This window comes from Plectrocnemia conspersa, unplaced genomic scaffold, assembly GCF_051122295.1.
Source record: "Plectrocnemia conspersa isolate PC_06_02 unplaced genomic scaffold, ASM5112229v1 ptg000001l, whole genome shotgun sequence".
Classification (NCBI taxonomy): Eukaryota; Metazoa; Arthropoda; class Insecta; order Trichoptera; family Polycentropodidae; genus Plectrocnemia; species Plectrocnemia conspersa.
Genome location: NW_028277165.1, coordinates 19,991,856 through 20,011,730, shown reverse-complemented (window position 1 = coordinate 20,011,730; position 19,875 = coordinate 19,991,856). Strand labels below are relative to the sequence as shown.

The window sequence follows — 19,875 nt, the reverse complement described above, 5'->3', positions numbered from 1 at the left end:
CCGAGTTGATCCGCAGTTGACACAAGACCTTGGTAGAGAGCCCAAGGCGGTCTAGCGAGAGACGAGGCGCTGATGCACTAGACAGAGACCAGAAGCCAGAGAGCGGACGGAATCAGCGGCAAACGACGACCAGCAGCTTTCCTGAGGAACCAGCTACGCGCCCCCAGCTGACACTCCTGACACCTGTCGCATGCAGCTTGAGCCATCCTGAGCATCATCAACTGCACGAACTCCGACATCACGAGAAACGTCACGCCGTATTCATCCATAACAAACTTGTAAATATAAAATAATAAACAGTCTAATAGGATTCGACCAGGAGTCTCATTGGCCGCGAGGTCAACCACCCCTAGGGTTACGCTCCCTAAAGTAATAAAAAGCAACAATATTTCGTGGACTATTTGTGTATGCAATACCTGCTTTTGTTTTCACTTCGCCAGCCATCCCTATCACAAAAAAGCGCGGTCATATTCTGAATTACTGCTATGTACCGTTAGATTTAATTGTCTCCTTGCTACTTTTTATTTCTTTATGACCCTGTAGTGCTTTTTTAAATATGATTTTAAAGTATATATTGAAAAAGTAGGAAAATGGAAACATAAGGATAAGTCTGACACTTCTGCATTGAAATATTTTCAGTTTAATCTTCCTTAATGCTTGTTACTGCTTAATACATATTTTTGAGAAAACTTACATCATTTTCGAAAAGTCATCTAGCCCGATAAAACTTATGCCCTTTATAAGATGATAATGTTTTATGGAATCAAATCTATGAAGCAAGTGTAAACAGGTTTATGAACTTCGTAACATTTCCAAAGTAGCGTTTGCATCGAGATGAGTGCTTCTTGTGTACTCAGGCCTTTCCTAAATCCAAATTTTAACACTAAAGGTGTTTGTTTGAATGCATCTGCTTTGAATTTTAGATGCTCCATTAGAAAAGCGTCTATTTATCGTATGTATTAAAGAAGGCAAGGTGAATTGGAAATAAAACCGATAAAGCCCACAAGGAAAATCGCTATTAATCAATGGGATTATCGCTTTTAAATGTGTCACTCAGGATTAATGCCATCACATGTGTTTAATGCCTTCACAACCAGGTATATTTTTTGTTTTATATTTGTGTACATATTTGTATTTATTAAAGCAATTAAAAATAACACATTTGATTATCGCATGCCTTTTCTATTTGTATAAAATACATATTATATATTCCTTCTCATAAAAAAATGTAAATTAATTCATTATAAGACGTTGATTTAAATTAATAATTATATCTTAAAATATAAACTGCTTCTTTGACTTAATGACTAAAATAATCTCATTTATATAAAAGTAAAATTTGTACATGACTCTTAGCTTTAAGTAACGTCATTTGAAAAGCAAAATATCTCATTTTCGTTTCAGTACTTTTACATAAAGGTATATATTTTCTCATTTGAAAAAAACTGTAGTTTAGTATGATAATACAGACAACTCATTACTGTAGAGATTTTTATAAATTTTTAATATTCAATATTATTATAAATATATTTTAAGACCCATTTATTTTTTAAATATTAAAGCTTGGGCAATAACGTTGACCGAATATTTTCGCATTACGCTCTTATAACGCATTCTGGCCAGCGCACTTCCTAAGGCTGAGAAAAGGGTTCTCGCAACCCATTTTGATAATTCCTACGAGATAATGTCCGTATCGAACGACCTTTTCGCCGCAAAACGTGAGCTAAACGCCTGTTTGGATAAAAAAGAAATAGGGAGCCGACCTATCTCGAAGTGGCAGCGTTTGATTTCAATTTTGCAAAGAACACGTTCGTATATACCCAAAATAGGGGTGAAAAGAACAATATCGGATCGCCGTCTTCGATTTTCTTGTTGAATATAATACAAGAATAAATAGGTTATAAAAAACAGTTTATATATTTGATAATAGAGCTTGACTTTCTATATAATTCACATTAGTAATTCATAAACACTTAATATACATAAATCATGTGTCAGTTTAAAATTGACCACTAAAACACTTTTTGAATAAAATAAATCTCCTGCCAATCTCATCCTTTACGTTATTTTTGCATTATTAATAAATCTCAGATGAACGAACTCATTGAGATTTTTTTACTTTCAGGCAAATATAAAAATAACCAATTTGCATACCCTACATTTGAGTAGTATTTGGATCAACTTGCCGCCGCCAAACATCATCTTTGAAAGACAGTCTGAATATATTATTCAAAAGTCTACAGTCAGCGAGGATCACTGGTGCTTCGTATTTACGTTTCGCATATGTGTATTACTATAGCTTTGTCAAAGTAGGTTAAATTAAAAGGCAAGTCTATTTGCTATACGGTGTTTTTGCAATGCCTGTAGAGACTATTCATCTTCTACTAATTTCGCCTAGATACAACAATTTTTAAATTCTAATAATGCAGATATTGTCATTCAAGATATTAATTGGCATATATTGTTTATTAAGTATTAATTAGTTTCATTGCCCCTGCTGTAAATTAGAGGACCAAAATAGTTTCTATATCGTAATAAAATGACCGATGATATTAACACCTGCATAATAAATATTCATGAAATATACAATATAAATACAAATTTAAAAGTCGTTTTCAAATTTTGACATCTGTTTAGTTATATAATTGGTTGAGAGATCGAAAATATGTAAAAATATTAAGCTTCGCATAATCATCTATCAATGCAAGGCATTCTATGCCAAAGGGACAAATGACCTATTTCGGCTTTTTAATTTGATTCTGAACGCGACCGATTTGAACGAGTTCTATAAAATCACATCCGCTGAAATTGTGGGCTTAGCTGTCACCACTGTCGGTATTTTCTATCCAAAATTGATTTCGAATCTAGAATGGATTTTCCTTTAATTAAGAATGGTATGGGAAAAAATTGTGAAGCGAACATTTGAATATAATTCCCCTTTTTTGGAAAACTTTGTGACATCCAGCAAATAGTTTGTTCAGTTAAAATTTAATTTCGTTTAACGCATATTATTTTATTTTTTAATAACTTTTTTTACGTTTATATTGCTCATATTTATATTACCGAATTATCAATAATTAATAACTAAACTTATTTAATATAAAATGGCCAGTATTAATATAAAATTATATAAATATACTAATCGTGTTTTTCACAAATTATAATCTTAATCTAATACACAAATCAGATAAGCGATTTGTTGGAAAATTCTATTTTTAATAATATTTATTTGGGTTATATAATCAAATTGTAAATATTTATCAAGAATTATACATATATTAAAGTAAAGTACAATTTCCTGGTTTATAAATAATTTTTTAATAAAAAAAATTATTGAAATTTACAACTAATATCATTTTGATTAATTATTGAATTTAAAATAATTTATAACTATTTACTAAACCGAGGACCTAGAGCAACTAAAAGTAAATTTATGCCTCTAAAGCATTTTATATTAAAAAATAAATTTAAGTTTGGTCTTGGCGTAGTCATCAATTGTGGATATTAGTAGGTTAATATGGTCTGACGTAATATTTTTTGCTATGTTTATGGTAATTATTGATATAAGTATAAAGATTTTTAAGGTTAATTCAAACAGGTATGTTATATATTATTTGTATTGCTTTATTTTAAATGATTTGAAGCTTAGAAAAAATACATTATTAGTGTTTGTCATGAGTTCATAATTCAGCGATACAACATAGCTTCGAACTTTTATGTATAAGCGTTTTATGTGTTTAATATAATCAGAATATATACCTAGATAATTTATAGGCTTAGCCCTCGAGCAAAACGGTATCGAATGCTACTTTTATTTCTGAAGTCCTGTAATTTTTTTATTATGAAATAAGGGGAATATGGTAAATTATGTATATTTTGCGTTGGTTAATATGTGATTGTAGTTTGACATATTTAAGTAAGCTGATATAGTATAAGACAAATCATTTTAAGGGAATTCTCACTATTTCAGCACTATTACATAGGTGAAATAGTGAGAATTCTCTGAAAATTATTTGTCAAAATTTCCTTTGCATCTTGTCTTTACAGCATGAGAAAGAGCATATGATATTTTAAAAGGAGAAGCAATTAAAACACTCAGAATTAATTAAAAATATCTACAAACGGCGTGCTCAATAGTGTAACATTGCAATTAAAATATAAAGTAGATGTAATCCCTTCAAAACTGTTAATTGAAAAGGTTTGGTGATTACATTGCATTCATAGGACCCTCATTCGAATATATTCTAGCTCTCATAAAAGACCAAGGTGTATCATCTATGGAAGTTAGTCTTAAAATTAATAATTAAAGTAATAAAATGCAGCAACGTTTCTAAATGGTGGAAAAATAAAAAGAATAGAGAAATATATTTATTAAGGACACATAGTAATAGGTGCTATACTAGTGTTTGGGTGTAGATTTTAAACAATGATTGTTACAATACATAGTGAGAGTGAAGCAACGTCTTGAGCTCAGTCAAAAAACTAAGGTTAAATGACTTGCTATTCACAGAAAGAACTGAGAAAGAAAATTATATTATGGAAATAAATATCACAATCACAGACTGCAAAAAAAGCTGACGATTAACTAAACGTCAAAATGTAAAGATAATTTATAAACTCTATGTATGAAAGTGGACACAAAACGGGTGTAAAATGTCATGATAAAATGAGCCTTAGCCTTATTCAAGATTATCTTTCACATCAGTATGTATGCTTCTCGACCAACAACATGGTTTCCGTAAATCTCGATCCACTGGCACTAATCTAATGGTTTTGTCTAACTATGTTTCAAAATCATTGGACTCTGGTGTACAAGTGGACGTCATATACACAGATTTTGAAAAAGCATTTGATAAAGTTAACCATGCTTTACTTGTAAAAAAGTTATCTAATTTCGGGTTTTCTGAAGATCTCATAAATCTATTCTCAAATTACTTGACCAATAGATATCAATTCGTCAAGTATATTAACTCTTTTTCAGAACGATATACGACCCCTACTGGAGTACCTCAAGGATCCAATTTGGGTCCTTTGTTGTTTTTATTGTTCATTAATGACATATAAACAGCAATAGAGCATTCAGATTTTTTATTATATGCAGATGACTTGAAAATTTACAAGAAAATGCATTCGATTTCTGATTCCCTCGACCCACAGGAGGATCTCAACTCTATATGGAAATGGGCTTGCTATAACCAATTGCCTTTCAGTGTAAAGAAATGTCACACAATTTTATTTTCAAGGGCATTAACGCTGGCAAAATATTCATACCATCTAGGCGGATATTTTCTGGAAAGGTTTTCTTCAACTAAGGATTTAGGAGTGACTTTCGAAGAACGTTGGAAATTTAGCCAGCACATTGCAGAGACTCATAGCAAATCCTTAAAAATGCTCGGTTTTATCTTGAGAAATGCGCGTTACTTCAGGAATACTTTAGTATTGCGCACTCTTTATGATACTCTAGTCCGCAGCATACTAGAAACTAGCTCCATCATTTGGATCCCAGGCGTAATGAATCAATGTAATGAATTGAAGCTGGAAAAAGTACAACGTAAATTTCTTCGATATTTATACTTGAAGGAATACGGGTATTATCCGTTCTTGTTTCCCAGTGCTTTTATTTTGGGAGCCCTGGGATACGTTTCTTTGTCGACTTGCAGAAGTGTTTATGTAATTAAAAACTTCTGGAAATTGTTCAAGGGCATCGTAAATAATCCTTCAGTGCTCGAGCAGCTTCAAATGTGGGCTCCTGAAGGTGGTTATAGTTCTCGGTCGCGTCCACTATTCTTGCCTGTAAAGTCTAGAACTGGAGCACTTGCCAACTCTTCTCTGGCCAAGGCTATTCATCTGCTCAATTCTGTCCATAGACATATTGACATTTTCTCTTGCACATATGGAGTTTTGGTTCAGTTCGTATTGTCTTGTTTATATTTGTATTTATTATGATGTATTTGTACTTTTGACTATCGTGACGCATTGGGTTTGCCTGTCAGGTCACGATAGTTATAATTTTAATAAATAAATAAATAAATTTAATAAATAAATAAATCAGTGTTCAATAGTATCGCTATACTTTGTTCAACTAACAGAGATTCGGCTTACATGAGCTTCTCTTGTCCTCAACTTAAAAGTTGAGCGCTTTGCAGGCTCCGAGTCGTACATGCGAGACATATGTCCAGCACACCGAGGACGTATTTTTTTTTATATATTTTACGTTCATAGGTTCATGTAACTTGTTGTTTTGATACTCTTTAATACCTCACGCACAAAAGTTTGGAGCCCTAAAGAATCTCATGTACTCAATGTACCAGATTCGCATTCATATGACAAACCAGTTTTAAAAATGAGTGCTATAGATATATTGGTGTTTTAAGGATGGGAAAACAGTACAAGTATTTTTTTGGAACATTATTTTAGATATTTAACAATTATTGCATATATAAAAATTGTTTACTTATGTCTAATATGGCAAATTATGTATAAACTGTCTAATATGTATCTTACATAAAAAATAGCGCGTTATATTTATATTTAATTTTTTTCAAAACAACCAAAATCTAAGTAAATTTATCCAACCATATACCGGCATGTTTATAAATTAATTAAAATATCGTTAACTGGTTTTGGATCCCAGCTCATCACTCCCCGCAATGGTGTCAAATTTGGGCAAGTGCAGTTTGTGCAACCCGCAATTACATTACGGGTGATCACACATGATCGCATTTCGGACTGTGATCGTTATTACCGCTGGTCATTTCCGGGTAGCTATGATCGTTAAAATTACACAGACACCACCTAATCGCACCCGAAGCGCTCACTAATTGACGACACTTGAATTGTTTGCGGGCAAATTGCGCCGACGCCGCGTGACCCCCGGCAAATTAATTCCTAGTTTAATAAGTTGTCAGCACATGTCGCGTTGTTATTTATTAATTTGGCCGTGTCTTAAGATATTAAGGGGAATTACAATTTCATTCGGTGTGCGGTCGAGTACGTGCGGTTTCACTTGAAACGTATTTGCCCGCTTCAGGTTGAGTGCGGTTTGTGATGCCGCAAACTAACTGCTGCTAGCTTGCCGTCTGTATGTGCATATTCATTGTTTTTAAATACAAAATGTAGGGAATGATCTTAGAATTTGTACAATTCGTATTTATTTTAATAAGCTACGAAGCAAAGTATTGACATTGTAGTATTTAATAAATAAACCCTCTCTCTAAGAGACCAATTTTTAAATATTTGGAGCGCGCCTGACTAAAATCTTTACTATTCTGCAATCTATGATATGCAATATCTGTCCCCTTAAATTGGCTAGTGATGCATGAGACCATAATTAGTTTTGCGTCCGTTTACCTGAACGCAGCAATCTTCATGACAGCCCAAGTAGGAGATCGAGCCTCAATCCGCGCTCAGTAATATAGCTCAGAATATCGTTGAAAACTTGTTTAAGATCACTTTCGCATAAAGTGTGTCAATTTAAATTTAATGATAATCGCCAATAAATTATAAAAGTGACACGCGCTCCTCATAACAAAGCCAAGCTTACTTGGAGCCTTATCGAAAACTATTGCGATGTGCATAGAAAGTCACGATTCCTGCTCAAACGTCACTCATTGACTGAAGTATTTATGATCTATGTGACATTGCATCATAAATTTTACATTAAAAGGAGTATTTATCTTTATTTCTGTCAATTATAATATATGTCATAAACAAGTTGAGGCAAATTAGAAATAAAAACTATTCAGCAAAAAAATCTTTGCCTCAATCACACACATACTATGTATCGATGTATTCCTAACCAAATGTGGTTTATTATAAAATTTTGATGAAATAACCTTAAAGGTTAGTTTGTGCTGTGGTTAATTTTAATTTAATTTAATCCTATAATATTCAAGAATATTATAGACCTTTTCTTGTATGTCCGTACAAACATCTTACAGTAAAATAAAGCGCGTACATATATGAGAACTCATGTACATATATGTACATAGGTATGTTTGTTTATATAAAAATTGAGGACGTATTCAGATACGCGTAACATATCGGTTTTCATAATATATGAAGAGAAGATCAAACACGAAAAAAATAATATTATGTTAAAAAATATATACGCACACACGCATTTCTGTTTATACATGCATATACATATATTATGTATTAATATTATGTAATACATATATGTTTATAATACAAATTAAAATTATCTAAACTGAAATATATACATACATTGTATAATTAATATTTAAGAAAAGTAAAGATTATGTGATTGTAAAAATCAATTTCAAGGGTTAAATCACCAAACCATTCCTTTACCGTAGTAATTGGTTTTTAATGTAATAAAATATAAATTAGCCATTTGCGCCTTTCATGCAAATATTCCCTTATGCGAAACGTACACACATTTGGCATAAATTGAATTTATATGGTATGTGTGCGCCGTCACGTTTGAAGAACGATTACGGCCGAACATATCGATGGAAATCATCAATTTTTCAATGCGACACGCGGCTTATTCAAATAGGCTTTTCTCATTTCAATTCGCGCTTTCCTCCATTATTTAATCAGTTTTTTCTTTACCAGGGCGTTTCGATAAATCGCTGGGCGAAAATCTAAGTGGCAGTCCGTGATAAAAGCGATAAGTATAAACTACATAGAGCGTCAAAAAAGTTTGTGGACTAGTCATCAACTAACGTACGTAGTATGTTACTCTGACGATATTTACACTAAATACTATTTAGCTAATTGTGTTTATCTCATTAAATCTAATCCAATCTCACGCTGATATTTTGATGAGATAAACATTTAAAGAAACTTATTTAAAAAATACAAAAATATTGATCAGGGTTCGGCAAACTTTTCTTTGAAGTACGCCAGATCGTAAATATTTTAGTAATTTTTTCACAAGATAAGTAATTTTTTCACAATTTACAAACGCAGTTTAAGTTTAATAAATAACCACTGTTTTTTCTCGTGGTTTTAAGTTAAAGTCGTTAATAAATTATATGGTATCTGCAGCAAAGGCTTATTTTCCAAAACCATTTAGTATTTATTATTAATAGCTTTAGACTGGATTGTTAAATTGCTTCTTTAAGTTAATTTTTGAATATAGTTAATCACGCTTAAAAGTGTGGAAGCCACTGGGTGAGGCCAAAAAATATTTTTTATTTAATTGGCTATTGATGTTACTCGCAATGTGCTTAACCTTTCTAGCAATTATTCTTACCGAAATACATTTTTCTAAGACACATTTATTCGGCTGATTAAATTAATTCACTATCCATAAGTGGTTTACTTTATTAATTATTAAATAAGTTTATAAAGAAGTTATGGCGTTATTTTTATTTTTATTTTCACGAAAAAAATTCGTTGTTTGTGAAGAAAAAATAGTATATTTGATATAAATAAAATATCTTAATTTAATACTGTTTTCATAGTATAATCGATTTTAAAATATATGGTTAAATTAAAACTTTTAAATTTATTCTAAAATCTCCCTTTATATAATATAAAGGCTGCCACCAAAAATTAAAAAATCTAGGTTGTCAAAAATGTGAAAAATATCACACAGACAGATGTTGCCATTATTAGAAGCTTAGTGAAAAAGTTCACCGTTATATATTTTTGAACAAGTATAGGTGTTACCGATATTGAAAGCCTGAAATATACGTTTCGATTTTATTTCATTTAAACCGAATTTGCGATGTAAGAACGTTATGTTAATATAGAAATGTAAAAAAAAATAAACGAAGTCGATAACTTACCACAGGGAAGTTTATATAATTGTACCAAAACAATCCTTATAGAATACTAATACTGCTGGGTATACCGGTACTGGGGCAAAAATTGCCTTTTGGTACTATCGTTATTACAAAATCAAATACCGGTAGTACAGAAAATATTCTTGTTTTTTTTTAATTATTTTTCCTAATCAATAGATTATTTTTTCGGTCAAAGAATTAAAATAACAGTAATAATTTTATTACCGGTATTGACTGTTTTCTTCATCAGTAATACCAGTATTATTGCAATCCCTAGTTTTAATACATATTATATAAGGATATTTTTTTACATATATTTATGATTTAATTTTATTATAAAAATATTATTCTAGTTCACATTTTGTTCAATAATATTTTAAGGGTGGTTTAATATATAGTGTTTATTTAAAAGTATATCAGAAATCTCACAAATATATATCAATATGAATTTTTATTTATAATGAACACAATCCTCGAGCTTTCTTGCTACACCACCCATAATACTTTGGTGCCTAAGCTCGCAGGATTTCGCGCCGGTACTGTCTGCGAGCCCTCTTATTATATTTGCAAATTTCAACTGAATAAATGTGTATTTTGGTATTTGCACGTCGGCACTGCCGATCTGATTTGGTAATGCCCCTGACGGGAAATATTCAGATGCGATCACACGCCCACGCGAACATCAATGGCTACTCACACACCCGGACGCGTCAAAAATACAGGGTGCTTGCCAACGTTTTTCAACACTCACTACATGTTTTAAATACATATTTAAACTCACGATAATATAAATATTATAAATGAATAAGGATGCATACATTCAATTTTGATGTTATCATCGATTTAAGAGGTTGAGGGCGCCTTTATAATTATTTTATGCGCAGTCTCCTCGAACCGCCTTTATAATAATTTTATAAAGGCGGTTCGAGGAAAATGTATCTAACCGTACGTGCCTGGATGGAATCTACATGATTTGTACCTCAACGTACGTTTCTAGTTGGAATCTACTTGAAAATTGTTCCAAAAACGTTTGAAATGTGATGCATTTAATTCATCACATTGTATGTAAGTATATCTAGACTCAAATTTAATTTAAGTTTTATTTTTAGCTTAAAATTATGGATAATATTTTTTTAGTTACTTTATATAACCTTTACAAACGCAATATTTTTTTGGTGCGCATCACTGCCTTAATGCTATTATTCGTTTTTATTTCACAATGATTAGACACACCTGAGAAAATAAATCTTTATAAACTATGCACTTAAAAACACCCGCGTAATAAAATACATTAAACATCCATTTAAAACCTATTCCATTACCAAAACCGTATATTTTCAGTTATGAGAATTACGTGAGGTATGCTAATAATAATTCCAAGATAGCAATATATTTTAATAAATAATTTACTCGTCGCCTTTTATCTTATTTAACGCTGCGTGGATAATGTGCAATAGGTTTATATTTAATTTTCATATATAAGAAAATAAACAGACATTGTTACGTTTTTGATGTATGTAGAACTATTCTGCCGCTAGACACAGGGCCAGCATAAATCATTTTCAGACCCGCAAACCATGTTGGGCAACATTACACGTGACGGTAATTTAGTATTTATTATATGCTGCAGAGTCCCCCGTACGATAATGGGCGAGCGGTTCATTGAACTATAACTTATTTGCTACAGTTTTATGGCTGCGTTCCAAAATTTTACGGAATCGAGTGCAGATTTACAACTGAAAGATAAGCCGTGAAAAACGATTTTCTTATCGTCTCACGTGGAAATGAGTAATATCAACGGGGGGTGAGGATTAGGAACTTTTCTTACTTAGCTGCTGATGATCTAAAAGGAGTTTTTTTAAAAATGTTTTGTTACAGTAATATAAGCAGTTTTACATATTTGCTTGTTGCAAATCGTTTAACTGTTTGAAATGTATCCTACACTAATAAAACAGTGTAAACGATTGAAATTGATACTGATAAAAATATTTGTATAATACTTATAATGCTAAATTTTAATTAAAGGCGCTCGCATTACAAGTGAAACAGTAATGTAAATGCTAACACTATACAGCCTTGGCCATAATAATGGGACACCCCTTAAATGGTATGTAACTCTTTACAAGTGTGCATAGTCTGACCAACATATTTTAGCAGGTAATTTTAACCGTAGTTGTAAGAACTATACAATGAAATTATTTTGTTGAATTTGTGACTTCTGAAAATATATAAAAAAAAGACTTTTCACAATTACTTCGTAGATATTAAATGCAATAATAATTAGAGGCGGCTAAATAACTCTTTCATCGCGACCATATATTGTACTTATAAATATAGTCAACGTCCGTGCGCTGCGCTGTTTTTAATAAATTAAAAAAAAAATTGTACAAAGACATAACGTTTTTCTTCATAAGAGGGAACAAACATCTCAATTTACATCTAAAGTTTTTTTTGTATTATTAAAAGTTGAACATTTGGCGTAAATCGTAAGCCATTTTCGCTTAGGCGTTTATCTCAATGGCATGCATAGATCCGCGGTAAAAAAATAATATAGGAATAATATAAATACAGGGTATTAACAGGGGCGTAGCTATGGGGGGGGGGGGTGCGGGCGGCACTTGCTTGGGGGTGGCATATTCGCGATGGAATCGTCTAGTGTGGTTCTTAACCCTGAATAAACTAAAATTTATGTAAATCTACGAATAGCAAGAGCTTAACAATAATCAATTTATTATTTTAAGAAATGCTGATTTTATGATCTTGCGAAAAAATGTATGGGGGGGGGCGGCAATTTTAAGAATTGCCCCGGGTGGCACATACCCTAGCTACGCCACTGGGTATTAAAAGTTTTTATAAAATATGGTAATTTACATTATTTATATTTATAAAAGTTGGAGTATTAATTAGGCATTCGGCGTAAATCATAAGCTATCTGCGCCTGGGCGTTGCTCGCCATGGCATGCATAACAGTGAAAGGATTAATATAAAAAACAAATTATTTATTGAAGATATTTGAACGTCTTAAATTTAAAAACAGCTTCTGTAATAAAGTGATCTAATGTACTTGAATTGGACACTTTTACGCACGCTAGAATAAAAATATGGAGGTTATAAACGGCTTCGTGTCTACTCTATAAGCAACCGGCGGACAAATATGCAATAACGACTTAACGACTGGCCAATGACCACGACAGACAGCGCCACACAGTTGTGGAGTATGCGTAAATTTTTCAGATGTTTTCGGGTTAGATTTGTAAAAATAAATACATTTAAGAAAAAAACATTAAATAAATAAATATATTTAAGCAAAGATCGACTGGTTGAGCAGCCTTAAACTAAATGGTAAAAATATTTAATTGATAAAAATCGTTTATTGTTGAGTGTCGAAAAATATGATATAACTTGGAAGGGTATATATAAAAAAATAAAAAAATTAGGGTTGCGAAAAATAATTGGATGGATGATTAATATACGTTATTTATAAAATACTATAAGTCACAGAAGCTTATCTGTGAACAATATTATGTACATTAAATTAACTATTATTAGCTTTTAATTTATATTATATTCATATATCTACGCTTTGTTGATTTCTTAACAGGTACAACACTAAAGTTTATCAACTTACAATGTTAATTAAGAAAACAATGGCTATGCTCGGTTATCCATTGTTTCCTTAAATTTAGGTTATTATGTAAGTTAAATTTTTATTGTTTACTTTCAGGTAGAGAAAGATTACGTTAAGGCGTATAGTTATATAATAATTATGTAAGTGAATGCTTGAGCCGTTTAATTCTTTAAAATCATTTTAAAATTAAATTGTCTAAAAAGTATTTAATGACGTAAATAAAAAACATGCAATTTTTGAATCTGAAAAGATATTGTTTATAGGTATATAAAATATTGTTAAATTAATTATTTGCACTTCGTGTTTTACGCTTAAAGTTATGGCAATTTATGTGTATTAAGAAATTATGCTACGTGTTAAAATTAGTCATAAAATTTAATTCAAATGTGCAGATTTGCAAAATACGTGTACTTAAAAGTTTGGTGCTCTGTTTTTTTTAAATGTTTAATTTAATTTGAAAATTAATTTAAAAAATTTACTATAAAATTATTACCATTTTTATGTTTACAATTTTGTTATGAACTTCTATATAATTGAAAAATAAGAGTATAAAATATAGCACTGCTGGTTAAATTTTATGGGTAATGATCAAAAGCCTCTTACAATTGAAGTGAAAGAATAAAAATACTAAATGATGGCAATAAACTAATAGGGTGATAGCTAATCAGAAATATATATAATAACATACTTATTGCGAGATAAAGAACCGTTGATTTAAAAAAATGTCTGAAATTTAGAATTTGAATATTAAAAGCCAAATGCATCCTCTGTTGTAGATGATATTTAACTTTATAACATTATTGAAAAAATGTGTTTTTTACCCCAAGAGCCTTTTTTTTAATTTCCATTTTATAGTCTATTTTTATTAAAATCAAGTGGAGCATAATATTATAGAAATTCACTTTGAATTTCCAAGTAAGCATATTTTACTTCAGAGCTAACACATAGATAATAAACGTTAGGTAAAACTTTAAACGCTAAAAGCAATTTTGGTCTCTATTCGGTCCGTGCACTGACAAATGTTCAAATGCAATCTCGCCCTTATCGTTAGCAATTTACCCGCGCTGACTCAATAGCATTGGAAACGTGACCATGCATTGGACAGAAAAAGCAGAAGAAGAAGAAACCCATGCCATGAATGGGGGCGTATTTACGAGGCTGCGGTTTTCTGGTCTCGCAGACTAATAAATTTGGTTTTCTTGCGGTCGAAAGCGCGGAAGAGGAGAGCTTGGGGCGATGCCCCCCTTCCCTAGCGTAGATACATATTCATTATTATGACCAATATAGGCAATGGTATCGTATATTCTGCGGTGCCGGCAAAAGTGCTTTTCACCGTTTGCAATATTAGCGAGGATAAATTTTACTCCTTACTAACAAACGCCATAAAACTTACCGCACTGTCAACAAACTTGGACCATAAAGTTTACTTACGGCCAGCACGAAGGGGCCGCTGTTAGTGGGGAAATTCGACTTCAAATCTCTATATTTTCCAAATGATTACAGTTCAAATCATTTGATGCTATAAATATTTCGGAAGCTCCATATATTATGTATACAACATGATCTACTGCGTCGCATACAACGCCTAAAAAAAGTGTCATTCATAAAAACTTTTTTATTGTACATAGTAGAAACGCTGTTCATAAAATGTACGAATACGGCACATGCAGAAGTCACGTTCGAAAAAGTTTTTTCTATTTGATTTAGGCAGTCGAATGCCTATTTGTACGTGGTGGAATTTCTTGAAAAGAGCGTATGGAAATAATTTTTAAGATCAAATTTGAAAGCCGCTTCTTTATTCAATTTTTACACAATTCAATTTTATAAAATCGAATGGCATGCGTACAATACGTTTTATCACATACATATTATGTACACACACTATAAGAGAAAAATAATATACGTGAATATTTGTTATTGAGAATTATTTTTTAAATGACAAGAAGTGACGAAAAGTTTCTCAGAATAATATAATACATATATTATAATGACGTAGATACAAAAAAGCATTCCCTGTCAATTTTACTTATATACGAAGTTGCTCTAAAAGTTTAAAATAATATGTTTATATTAGTTGTTAAGATTGTATTTCATCTTTCGCTAACCATATATCAGATAATATTTTGAAGATTTGGGCCAATATATCAATCATATGCTATTTAAAAATAGCTGGCCCATACAATATATGTATAATATTATATAAATGATAAATAATGGATTAACAAAGATTGCACTAAAGAAAGCCAAAATTCAATACTAGCTCATCTATGCTTTTACTAAAATCCTAGCTGTACGAGAAACACCGAGAACAAGTGTGATATGCTTAATTATACTTGCAACGTTCTCGTTCTCGCTCTCGTATTTTTTGCCGAAGACAATTAGTTTTCTCGCTCTCTTTCTAATTGCTTCCTGGAATTCCCCCTCTCGCCTCACATTTTATCCGCAGCATGCTGTCAAACGTTGCGGTCGTATTGCAAACGAATCGTTATGTTTTTATAGTATTTTAGTAATTCTATTAGACTTTATCATTAAGTTATATTTTAATTATTTTTATTGGCAATCCAATAAAATAGTCGATTATTGATCAACTACCTCTAAAGTGACTCCAGGTCCTTCTGTAAAGAAAGTGAATCCAAATTTGTGCGAATATTCTAAAACACTTTCAGGTCATCAGCATATAACAAATATTCTGAGTTATTAATGGCCGCATGTATGCCATTAATAAAGAAAAAAATGAGCGGAGGGCAAAATAATCACGGTTGCTTTTATCATTAAGAAAGTTTTCATGTCAAAAAAAGATAAAATTCTGATTTAAAAAAGTCTGATCCAAACTAAATAAATAGTGAAAGCAGATTTTTATGTACGAAATAATTAATAACAACATCTTAATCATCAGTGTTTTAAAGCATTTTTATTTCAAAGTTAGGTGTGCGTGTAAAAAATAGACAAATATTACAAAAAATTTTTTTTCAGCACAGTTTACTAAAAAATGTAATTCTATCTTTATCATCGCCTTTTATCCATCCCTCTCACGTTGCGTCGACTAGAGCGCGGTTAGAACGTTTTTTTTATCATATACTTTTTAAAATGGATTTTAAAAATATGCGCATACTAAACGAACCATTCAATCCGTTACCCCCATATTTTGTAATTAAATCTTTACGTCACGTGCGGGACGAAAAAATTAAACTGCGATCGGCTGGACAGATAACGGCATTTGATCCGCATTTTAAAGCCGGCGTGAAAAACGGCCACGAAAGCATAACAAATGGCAACAATTAAAAATGATTTAACGACGTCGTTAATAATCGATATGACTTTCGGCGACAATCGCGGACGTGACAGATTGGCGCCGTAGCAAGCAGCCCTCCGGGGCCGTTCAGGGGCGTAGAGCCACTGACCTCCGCTGGATGAAAAACTACCTCTATTGAAATTAATAACGGCACATGACAAAAACTCGACCTCGAACAATCCGGCCACTACACAAAAATGCACTTCACTACACATAATTTACTGAGAATGGGCGAAACTGTGTACAATCCCCGGGGAGAACTTACAACACACGTACATGTCACGTGACTGATATTTTCCCAAATTTATCAAGATTTGTCATTAGTCTTATGATGATTTTTTCATTCTAAATATTGTTTAATAAATCTTAATAGTATTAAAATAAAATAAAAAATCCATTATAATCGGTCGAAAAAAAATTGTTTCTACCATTTAAGAATTAACTACCAGAAATGCTGCATTTGATAGAGGACAAAAAACTCATTTTCAGGCTCACCAATTGCATAGAGTTATATGGCAATAAAGATCGTATATCTTCAGTGAAGAAAAACAATAAATATAATGTGTTATACTGCAAAAGTGAGTCGCAAAAGACGGATCTAGGACCAGTCCATCAGATAAATCACAACCTTAAACCAGATCTCGGTTGGCTGGTGTACGGAGTAGCTTTCCGCATGCAAAATTTTGTTCCAATATCATTACGTTTATACAAAATACGAGAGAAGCGTCCAATAAGTCAATCCAATATTTGTCTTTCTTTATTATTATACACATGCGAAGCACTTATGGTAGTTAATGCTTCAACAACGCAAGCATTATAAATCGTTTATGACCATGTCTTATAAAATTCTGATCTTTTTAGCCTGATTTGCCAACATGTTAAAAATTATGGCTATTGGATTATTAAAAACCCTATATTATGTAGTAAAATCTACCTGATTATTTAAAAAAAAAGATTTTATTTTAACTGTACAGGTTTGATGCTAACTTTAAATAGTAAAAAAATTTACTTACCACATCAATGAGCTGACTTAGCTTAAGGCCCATCTTAACGGTGAGGCGGTCCGAGTTGTTGCCCACTGGTCTGATGAGTCTGTTGTAATTGCTCAGCAGGTCGTCGTACAGCCGCTTGGCATCCGGGTTGGCCGCGGCCGGGCTGGCCGCCGCACACAGTGCCAGCGCCACCAGCACATACACCATCTTAGGCTGACTCCACCCCTGAAAAGAAAATAAGATAAATTATTAAAAATATATTTTAATCCCTTAATTTGTTGGATTCACTAGTCATAGCATATAAAAAGGTTACTCCAATGCGTCACGGAAGTGACGCATTGGAGTAGCGTCATCTTAGTGATCACCCTAAAGACAATTCGCACAAATAAAATATATATATGACACATATAAACACTTTACTATAAAAAAATTAGGGAAATTGATGTTTCAACAAAATTCTTTATTTAGTTGGATTTTTGCTAAAGTTTGTAATGTCTTATAATATACAAAAATATGTTCATAATCATAATTATCCATAAGTTACTGTCCTGCCCTCATCTAATTCACGGTCTAATCAACATGGTCGCGTTTTATCAGAACTCTTTTTATCATACATCAGGCTTATTATAGTTTAAGTCCCTTGCAGGCTTTAAGTAATCTATACAGGATAAATGTCCGGCTCATATGGGGTGTTGTAGGCTCTCGATTTAATGCATATGGCGTCAACTTTATATAATCCTTTAAATACAAATTTGTTTAAATTATCTTTCTCCGATCTTTTCACTAAAAATCTTTTAATGCTTAGTCACATTAAAAAAATACACTTTAAAAATAAGACATTTTTTAAAGACAAAAAGTCAATTTAGGCAATTGAACTATGGTTATAAAATATCCTTAAATATATGTTTTAATTTATGTCAAATACAGTGTGGTGAACTAATTGAGGCGAATATAGTGCAAAACAGAGCTAGATTCTAATATGTAAGACTATCTTAGATATATTAATAATAAATAAGATTTAAAAACTGTATTAATTTACATATGTGTACCTATATCAGCGTTCTGGTATGACAATGTTATGCAAAAAAAAAACTTTTTATTTCGGCTCGAGACCCCGCTAAAATTTATATACCGTTCGTATGATGTAAGCTTAAACGGAAAATGAATATAAATTTTGTGAGTGTTTTCTTATACGACCCCACCATCCGCAACGCCCACAATGTACATTTTATTGGTTTTCCAAAGGGCAAAAGAGATGATTTATACGTTGCGAGTATACGTTTGAAGTAATACGTTTAAAATTTAGTAAAGAACAATAGCCAATATTAGGACACACTATGCATATAAACAGTTTTTTATTTATTCTTCTTATCTTTTATAAAAATTAGGTAATCATACATATGCATTTTATAGATGTAAATCTACACACAGCGTTGGCTTAAGTTGTTAACAGTGTAAATAACAATAAATCACCTGTATTACTTTATATATATATATATATATATATATATATATATATATATATATATATATATATATATATATATATATATATATATATATATATATATATATATATATATATATATATATATATATATATATATGTAACAAAGTGTGAATTTCGATAATGCATACATTAACTAGGTAATGTATGCACTATCAAATCACTTCAGTTACAATACATATAAGAATTAATGAATAATGTTAACAGCAAATAACTTAAATAAAACTTAGTACTTTAGAGGAAATATAAACTATGGTAAAAATCATAATTATTTTTTAAATTACATGTAATTTACATCGTTTTGTTAATTATTTAAAAAAAAATATAAACTATATTTTATATTTAAAATACAGATATAAATTAAATAATGGGATCGTTTGTTTTTTTAACACGTGTATTTGTTTTAAAGGAGATTTATATAAATTGCCACAATCTTTAACTTACATAAATGTTTTAAATTACATAATAAATATATAAATTATTTTACTCAAAAGAATTTATTAAAATAATAAGTAAGATAAAATATTGCTTGATATTTTAATATTTAAAATGTATTTTAAGCCATTTGACTAGAATCGTTGCAAAGACTTATTCATGGGCTGTTCTGACCGATAGTCTTTGATTAATAATAATATATTGCACAAATTAAGTGTGAGGTTCTTTTAACGTTTATCTTAAAATAATGAAAGTGTTGAGAA

General features: G+C 31.2%; 1 protein-coding gene across 8 annotated transcripts in view; it reads right to left on the bottom strand.

The window, feature by feature from the left end:
* nAChRalpha1 (nicotinic acetylcholine receptor alpha1) overlaps positions 1-19,875 on the bottom strand; it is a 173,967-nt gene that overhangs the window by 34,257 nt on the left and 119,835 nt on the right. For all 8 annotated transcript variants that reach the window (XM_088182282.1, XM_088182266.1, XM_088182258.1 and 5 more), the window contains one exon: positions 17,692-17,895. In XM_088182282.1, the coding sequence (XP_088038408.1) occupies positions 17,692-17,877 (186 nt within the window). In that variant the 5' untranslated portion in view covers positions 17,878-17,895. The remainder of the gene's footprint in view (positions 1-17,691; positions 17,896-19,875) is intronic.